Source organism: Camellia sinensis, chromosome 13, assembly GCF_055761805.1.
Source record: "Camellia sinensis isolate YWXY chromosome 13, ASM5576180v1, whole genome shotgun sequence".
NCBI lineage: Eukaryota > Viridiplantae > Streptophyta > Magnoliopsida > Ericales > Theaceae > Camellia > Camellia sinensis.
The window spans coordinates 19,416,700-19,425,657 of NC_138973.1; the positions used below are offsets into that span (position 1 = coordinate 19,416,700).

The 8,958-nt window shown below is 36.0% G+C and overlaps 1 protein-coding gene across 2 annotated transcripts; it reads right to left on the reverse strand.

Moving 5' to 3' along the window:
• Nucleotides 1–462: 462 nt before the first annotated feature.
• LOC114272140 (pentatricopeptide repeat-containing protein At5g66520-like) lies at nucleotides 463–8,264 on the reverse strand. Of its 2 annotated transcripts, XM_082901672.1 has the most exons (3): nucleotides 7,896–8,264; nucleotides 2,866–4,335; nucleotides 463–1,853 (listed from the first exon to the last, which is right to left on the reverse strand). In XM_082901672.1, exons 1-2 carry the CDS (start codon nucleotides 8,115–8,117, stop codon nucleotides 2,986–2,988), a joined length of 1,572 nt encoding a protein of 523 aa, XP_082757798.1. In that variant the 5' UTR covers nucleotides 8,118–8,264; the 3' UTR covers nucleotides 463–1,853; nucleotides 2,866–2,985. The 2 variants fall into 2 exon arrangements, with proteins under 2 accessions (XP_082757798.1, XP_082757797.1); XM_082901671.1 differs by lacking the exon at nucleotides 7,896–8,264 and having other exon boundaries at nucleotides 463–1,848; nucleotides 2,866–5,493.
• Between the last annotated feature and the right edge of the window lie 694 nt (nucleotides 8,265–8,958).

The window sequence follows — 8,958 nt, forward strand, 5'->3', positions numbered from 1 at the left end:
CTTTTCAATTGTGACACATTTGACCCTGAATTTTTAATCTTGTTCCAAATAAGGACAATTGAATATATATTTAGATTTTTCAAGGGTAAAATTGTTAATTTGATAAAATATAAAATAATTTGACAAAAATAAATATCAAACAAATATTTTTGAATTTTAAAAAATTATTTCTACCTACTAAAAATAAAATTATGTAAAATTGATAAATCTTGTAGACATTTATTTTATTTTTTTTACCAAATTAATTTTTATTATGTATTTGGATGATGATCATGTAAAATTAATTTAAAAAAATTAATCATGTAATTTAAAAAAATTAATCATGTAATTTTTATTAATTTTACATAATTTTATCATTGGTGGATAAAAATAATTTTTAAAAAATTAAAAATATTTTTTTGACATTTATTTTTGTCAAATTAGTTTATATTTTATAAAATTGACGATTTTACCCTTGAAAAATCTAATGATATTTTCAATTGTCCTTATTTGGAACAAAATTCAAAAACTCATGGTCAAATGTGTCACAATTGAAAAGTCAGGGATCAAAGTGACACAAGTCCCAAACTATAGGGACTATTAATGTAATATACCCAAGATTTTTTAGATATTTTTTTCACTTATTGAATTGCTTTCAAGTTAAAGAAGGATCAACCAGAAATCAAAACATCACATCAAAGTCACACTTTCCTGGAATGTCACCGAAAATGAGGGGGGAAAATCGTATGCATAAGCAAAAAATTGAAGCCTCAGATTGGAATGTTTGAGAGGGACATACTTGAACCCAAGAGCGATGACGAAAATATCAGGTATAAGGGGAAAAAAAAAACAACTTGCATATGAGACTTAGCCGTCGATTTTAGTGCACTCACCCAGAGATCAACTGAAAGACAAAAAAAAATTCAGATCTAAAAACTTACTGGAAATTAGGATGACATGGGTTTCCAATTATGTATTCTTTCTCCTTTAAATCAACTGCGTGTTTCACATAATCTAAACATGTGATGACTATGAAATAAACTATTGACTTCCCTCCTAGGAATGTTTGTATCGGCACCTCTACATTAAATAATCATTGTTATCATCCTTACTCTGTCCTAAGCTAGCACCCAACTAACCATTGTAATTCACTATGTTTACAGAAAAAGAATAGCAAAAGGTAGGACAGTTTCCGATGTATCAAAAAAAATAACACAATGATAATGACGATGAGGATGTTAACAACCGTGATCATCATGATCAATTATGGCTCTCACTACATGCCCAAAAGGTAGGACAGTTTCTAAAAAATTAAAAATAAAATATCACATGACACTAAATATCCGCCGGTCTCTTTGTTTTATTCCCTAGATTGACTCTAATTCATCAATGTGACTCAATCCGTTTTGTTGTTTCAATCAAATATGATTCTCCTCCTGCAATTTAATAGGCTGTTAATAATCAAAATACTGGAAGCTAAACGAGTATCATGGATTGCATCAATGACTATTAAGGATAGGCCCAAACAACAAATTGATACAGAGTAGTCAGACTCATATGTACACCACAAACATCTCATAATTGAAAGGTAATGCTTTGCCCTCAACAAATTTTAACTAGTTGCATTGTCAAAGGAAGTGAATAATTTTATCTGTCCCAATAATTTTAGACGCGGAGAGCTATTGCTCACGATCCTCATACACACTAATAAATGCAAGAACTAATTACAACAAGATGGTCATAAATGATCTTAGTGCACATGACAAACAAAGTTAATTCTTGACAAACCATGAACTCTAGGTTTGGTGCTCCAAACCTCACTGGCAGAGTGTTGCTTCTTCTCAACTGCCTCAGATCCCTTCCCGATACCTAAACTGATAGAATAGCAGCAATTAAAGACCTTTCTTACAATATCCAAATAAGAAGGGGAGAAGAAAAACTAATACTTTAAATACTTTGATCAATTAAGTCATAAGACAAACAAGATAGCATTAAAAATATATTGGGTTCAAACACAACTTGTAGTTTGTTTAAACCAAGTAAATACCAACAATAGAAAGAAATCCAAAAAATTTACAGATCAAGAAGCAAAATTTGACCCATCCATCACAAATTAATTGTCCTAATTGAACTCTTATAAGCTATAATGGTCAATTTTCTTTTTGATTTATCAATTCTTCTACTCACTGACTGAAAAGTTTCACAGTGGAATATTCATGTTCAGTCTTCCATAGCAGTTGTTTGCTGCATCATTTGAATTTTGAATGATCTGTTTGAGTGAAATACCAAAGGAAAGGGTTCTGGAGGTTATCTCACACAAATCCATCAACAAGAAGATACAGATTAAAATATGGATATCCAATCAAAATAGAGTTTTTTTTAGGCCTATCAGTCAATTCCTCTTCTTTAGAACCACAAATAAAACCTGTATCATCTCTAATATTTATTGTATTTGGAGGATGAATATTGCCAGCACAAAGTTTAGATATACTCAACTCAACAAAGCCTTTTCACTTTAAAGAAGACATGACTATATCTTGTAGTTGAAAACAAGTTTACTCAATTAAGCAGTTTCAAGAAGTATCCATAAAAGGTTTCATGATTGACTTTGGTAATGGCTCGTTTGGTTTGTTAGATTATTTTCACAGATTTAATCAACTTCTCTGAATCCCATAAACAAGTCAGCTTATTCATTCTTGCTGTTTTATAGCAAAATTATTGCTCAACTTCGAAGTCATCTCCTTTTGATAGTATAGATAATAAGGCAGTGATTGCCACTAACTACCTTGGGTTTTAACTGTAAATTCCTAGAGTTTGCAAGAAGTTCAGCTAAAGCAGTAGGTTTATGTGATCAGTGCTTTCCATGAAATGCTTGAGAATACATACCTATTGTATTGGCCCTTGACCAAACTTTCTGCAGGGTATGCTGGAAATAAACCCCGATTAGAATCAAAATTATTGTTTTGTTGCGCTTTGCAGGATTGCGAAAGATCAAAAAATCTTTGCCTAAACTGATCCATTGCAAAATGACATCATATCCATATTAAGTTGATTCAAAAGTCTGCAGATATCATTTGATTGAGAATGACACTTATCATCCACAACAAATCTATGTACAATTCCATCAATTTCAATGAAACTCCAAGCAGGACATGTATCTACTTTTTTATCTTTCATCATTTTCCTTAGCCTCACCACACTCTCCCAGCTGCCCATTGCAGCAAACATATTTGCCAGAAGGACATACCGACCACTATTTCGAGGCTCTAATTGGATCAAAAGCTTCCCTGCTTTCTTTCCCAACTCAACATGACCATGCATCAAACACTCATTAAGCAAAGACCCCCATATAGCTCCATCCGGTTCCATTGGCATACTCTTTATCATAACCTCTGCCTCTCTGATTTGCCCCGCCCTGGCTAGAAGATCAACCATACAACCATAGTGTTCAATCACTGGTGAGATACCATAAACTTTACTCATACGCCCGAATAATCTCCATGATTTGTTCACAATAGTTAAGCAATTACAAGCAGCGAGAACTGCAACTAAAGTTACGGCATTTGGTTTTGGCCCTCTTCTTTCCATCTCTGCGAAAAGCTGAAGCCCCATTTCATTGTTGCCATTGATGGCTAATCCCAAGATCATAGCACTCCAAGTTGTCACATCTTTGCAGGGAATTTTATTGAAGATATTTTCTGCATCTTTTATGTTGCCACATTTTGCATAAAAATCTATTAGTGCAGTACCCAACTGAAGCTCAAGCTCTGAGAAATTCTCATTTATATAAGCGTGAACCCATTTACCTTCCTCAAATGCACCCACAGCCGCACAAGCATTAAGAACACCGACCAAAAGAGACCTATTAGGCCTCACATTAGCACAACTCTTCAACTTGCGAAACAACTCAATCGCCTCATTGAAATGCTCATTCCACACATACCCAGAAACCATTGCACTTTCGGGCATCGAATCAAACACTTCACGAGCCTCATCGACAAGCCCATTACTACAATACCCACTAATAAGACTAGTCCAACAAACCACATTTCTATTAGAACTTTCTTCAAACACTTGACAAGCAAAATTGGTTGCTCCAAATTTTGAGTACATATGTACAATAGAACTGATCACATAAACATCACAACCATATCCAAACTTCATTATTTGACCATGAACTTGATACAGTGAATGTATACAAGAACAAGCTTTGGTTAAAACAGGGAAAGTGTGATCATTTGGTTCAAAGCCTAGGCATCGTATTTGGGCATAAACTTGAAGACCCTTTTCGGGATCTGAGCTTTTGGAGTAGCCCATTATCATAAAATTGAAATCAAAGATAGTGGGTGTCACAGCCTCAAACCCGCCCCTAAAAGTTTGGGCATGACCCGTTCGAAAACGAACATTTAACCTGTTGTATATAACAAATGGGGCCTTATCGGAAGCACATAATATGAAAATAATGATACATATAAACTCCATTGAGCTACTTCTACATGCCAGGATCTCATACATCACATGCATCATAGTAGATAGGTAAAGTCCAAACTATATCCCGGAGCATCGGTTATATACAACTACATATATAGTCTCAGCCCTATAATTGGGCACATACAAAAAGCATTGAAGTTTTATACATTCAACCTTGGGTGGACAATCAAAAGTAAGCCAACATCTTAACAGATTTTACAAAATAAATGTTCTCATGCAGTGCCTGAACCCACGAAGGTTGACAAAAGAAAACGGGTGTCATGGCTAGGGCTGACCACCTGGTTGGTTCCTACCGAAGCAGACATAACACAGAGTGAGCCAGGCTCAGTGAATAATAGTACATAAACGATGCAATGCTCAACTTGAATTATAATACATATCAATGCATACATAACTTAGGTTAATTTAGTTTCAAAACGGCCTTAGGCCCAGTCTTGAAACATAATGGCTTGGAACATAATATCTTGGAACATAATGGTTTTAAGCTCTTGAACAGAGTGGCATAAAGCCCTTGAATATAGTAGCATTAAACTTGTAAACGTGTTGGCATATAGCCCTTGAATATATGGCATGAAGCCCTTAAACATGATGGCATATAGCCCTTGTACATACGGCATGAAGCCCTTGAACATATGGCATGAAGCCCCTAAACATGATGGCACATAGCCCTTGTACATATGGCATGAAGCCCTTGAACATATTTGTATGAATTCAAGAGGTGTCTCACATGGATTCTAGCGGTGACTCACATCGTAGCACTTAGTTCCGTGTAGCACTTTGTTTCATATCATAAAAACTCATACGGAATGGCCATAGGCCTCATAACTTTCACGTATGTATGGACTCAAGAGGTGGCTCGTACGGATTCTAGAGGTAGCTCGCGCTGCAGCACTTAGTTCCGTACAGCACTTTGCCCCATACCAGAAACACAGGATGGCCTTTGGCCTAATAGATCATACAGAATGACCATAGGCCTATATTGGCTTTAAGCCTAGTTCATATATGAATGGATTCAAGAGGTGGCTCACAACATAGCACTTAGTTCCAAGTAACACTTTGTTCCATCCCAGGAATTAATAGGTTTTACAGACCAAACCACTCATATCATGTCATACCATAAATGAAAACAAATTCATACATACGCATTCTGCTTGAATCATAAATAGCAATTCGAATTCATACTTGACTATGCTTGGCATTTCAATAACGCTAACAAATCAATATAACGCATTCTTGTTAGTTCTATAAAGGAGTCCTCTGGTACTGAGAACTTGTAACATACTTGAACTTGTAATATACATGAACTTGTAACATAAACATATTTAAACTTGTAACAGACGTAAACTTGTAACATACGTGACCCACTATATTATTACCCCTGGGTAAGGGCCCTGTGCTAAGGATGCCTTGAATACCTTTATCTAAATGGACAATCATTCAGTGATTCAAAACGTACATGTTAGAATATAAGGCATTTCTTGTCATATCACGTTATTATTGTATGCTTAACAAAGATAGAATAATTCACATTTTCATGAGGGTCACACACTAATGTTAAACTTTTGCACTTATGTCGTGGTTTCTGAATAACTTCCAATTCACATGAATACACATAGCCGTCCAATTATTTTGATTCTTCGAAGGTGTCTACACTTAATAACCTATAATTGATTGGCCTGTGGCCTATGAACAACAAAACAGTAGGCTCTCACCTTTACTCAAAATCCGTTCTTCAAGAATGAACATAATTCCTTTTTATTCATTAAGAAATGGCGTAGTTCACTTGATCTATTAATCAGTAGCATATAGAAGTATACACCTTTGTTTGATCGTTCATATATGTTAACATAGTTGACTTGTAATTAACAGAGTACTAATGGTAACCGTTACATCATTCACATGAGTTAACATGGTTAACTTAAGTCTAATAGGACATTCCTAATAATTATTAACAAAAGGTAAGCACATTGTACAGATTGAATGATGTCAAAGATACGTGAATACCATGGTTCCATAGTGCTTATACGTACCCTTGGTTCGTCATGAATCTCTATGGCTATCTTGCAAATAATGTTAGTATTCTTTATCAACAGTAAATAAAATGTACTGCGGAATAATGCCTTTAGATTTTCCAATCAACAGATTGTTAACATAATTACTTGCAAGGTACAGAATGTTAACATTAAGAATCATTAACGATAATTGAACGTACGACTACCGTACTACTACTCACAGTGCTACAACGGAGTGCTTGTCCCTCCTGGAATGTGCCCTGTACACATACATAACTTAGACATTAGTTCTTTTTCTTTCTTAATTCATTTCCTGCATCATTTCACTTCGAACGAATTTATAGGCATCTTAGGAACTTCAAACATGAATTTCAAAAATACCAGAGGGTTTAGCACGCAAAACAGAGCGAACGAATTTTTGCAGTTTAGGCCGCACGTGCGGCTGTGAGCCCCACACGTGCGGCAGTGCTTCCCACACGTGCGGCAAGAAGCCCCGCACGTGCGGCGATTCTGGCAGAAAGCAGTTCGAAAATTCAACAAAAATCCAATTTTTGGTACTCTTTTTCAAGGCTCAAAATAGGTTCTTTAATGGTTAGAATATGGTTCAAAAACATGTAAATAGACATCATAACATATATCAATCTCAACATAACTTGGATCTTTGATCTTTAAAACTTATGAACATGACCCAATTCCACCATGCTTCCAATTCCTTACACATACACACGTATAAGCAACCATATATCCATATAGATGGGTTCAAGTTTGATAATTGAGGAAATAAGATGAATTCTCACTCAATACAACTCCAAATCAATTCAACACAAAAGATAACAACTCCATAAATCATTTAGCACAACAACATAGAGGAATTCCTTTTTTTATTCAAAGAGAGAGAGGTCTTACCTTGAGTCAAATTCTCCACAATCCTCTAAATCTTCCCCAATTCCTTCCTTCAAAGACTTTTCTTTTCTTTTTCTCCTGAATTCCCCCCCCCCTCTTTTTTTTAACCCTCTCAGGAAGTGTTTTTGTTTTTAAGGTTCATGAGTCAAATGGCTTAAGCATACATATATATATATATATATATATACAAAGTGAATAGGACAAAATTTAATCAGTTTAATCATTCCAAATTGAAATTTCACAAAAATGCTTATTATTACCTAAAAATTATGCTGAGCTCAAATATGAAATTAATTTTGGATTATCAAGCCTCTAAGGCTCTCAATTTCTAATCCAATTGTGACGGATGCTTTCCTTACTAAACAGATATAGATTTCAAATCATAACGTCCATGTGTTTAAACTTAATTTCTCATGAAACTCTACATGAAGCATTTAAATGCACAAAATAAGGGACTGAAAGTATATCAGAAAACATGTACGAGGGTCGGGTCATTACAGTGGGTATAACAATTTGGTTAAAAACTAGCTCTGCGTAGTTCATGTTGTTGTGAGTTTCGGATAATGCACAGACAACTAAGATTTTGCTGGTGGTGTAGGTGAAACAAGCAAGGCCAATGGTGATTACATGGGCATGGATTTGCTTGAGTTTGTCCATGGTTGAGCATCTCTGTAAAAGACAAAGGTAAGGGAGATTTGAGATGGGTTTCAAGAGAATTCCACTCATGTGCATAGGAACTTTGAAATTTGAAGCTATAGTGAGAAGAGAGAGCTTGAGTACGGTGTTGGACTAAGAAATTCAAGCAAACGTTTACAGCTTTGATTCGCCAAAACTGCACCGAATTGCCTATTTTTTCAACTCCGGTGGGCGGGTTGGGCGGGTAGGTTTGAAAATCCTAACCCGTTGAGTAACCCGACACAACCCACCAAATAATTCTGCAATCAGATTTGACCCTTCTGCTATGCTATATACGCATCCAGTAACCATTAGATTACATCTGCCATACTAAATGTAGATATACTCTCACACGCACACACAATAATTTCTCAATTAAACCTAATTGACCCCCAAACATCTCATTTCATTCATCATTGTTGAGCCGCTGCTCTTCTCCATTCTTGTTCCTCTTCTTCCTTACCTTCCGATCGGCGCTGCCATAGCATTTCTGTCACCACCGGTTGCCTTTCCGCCTCTGCTCTCCGCCTGTCGTCGTCTGTGCGTGGCTCTTTGCTCTCTCTCTATATATATATATATATATATAACTACACACAGTTTGGTTTATATGTGATGATACAACGGGTTCCAGATGGAACGGTTTGAGTTGATCCACGCTTCCCAAACCGGTGTCCGAGTGATCAAGTCCACGGGGGAACCTGTACAAGAGTTCAACGGGGAACGGGGAATCCCCCAGCGAACCCTCCGGCAAGCAAGTTAGAGAGAGAAGTGGAATGTGTAGCTAGATTAGAGATAGAAAAGCTTAACCTTCTTCCTGTCTTCGACGCCTGCTTATATCCTCTGGTAATCATTTCTTTGTCCCTTCCAACCTGTCACCTTGGCCGAAAGTCTATGCTTT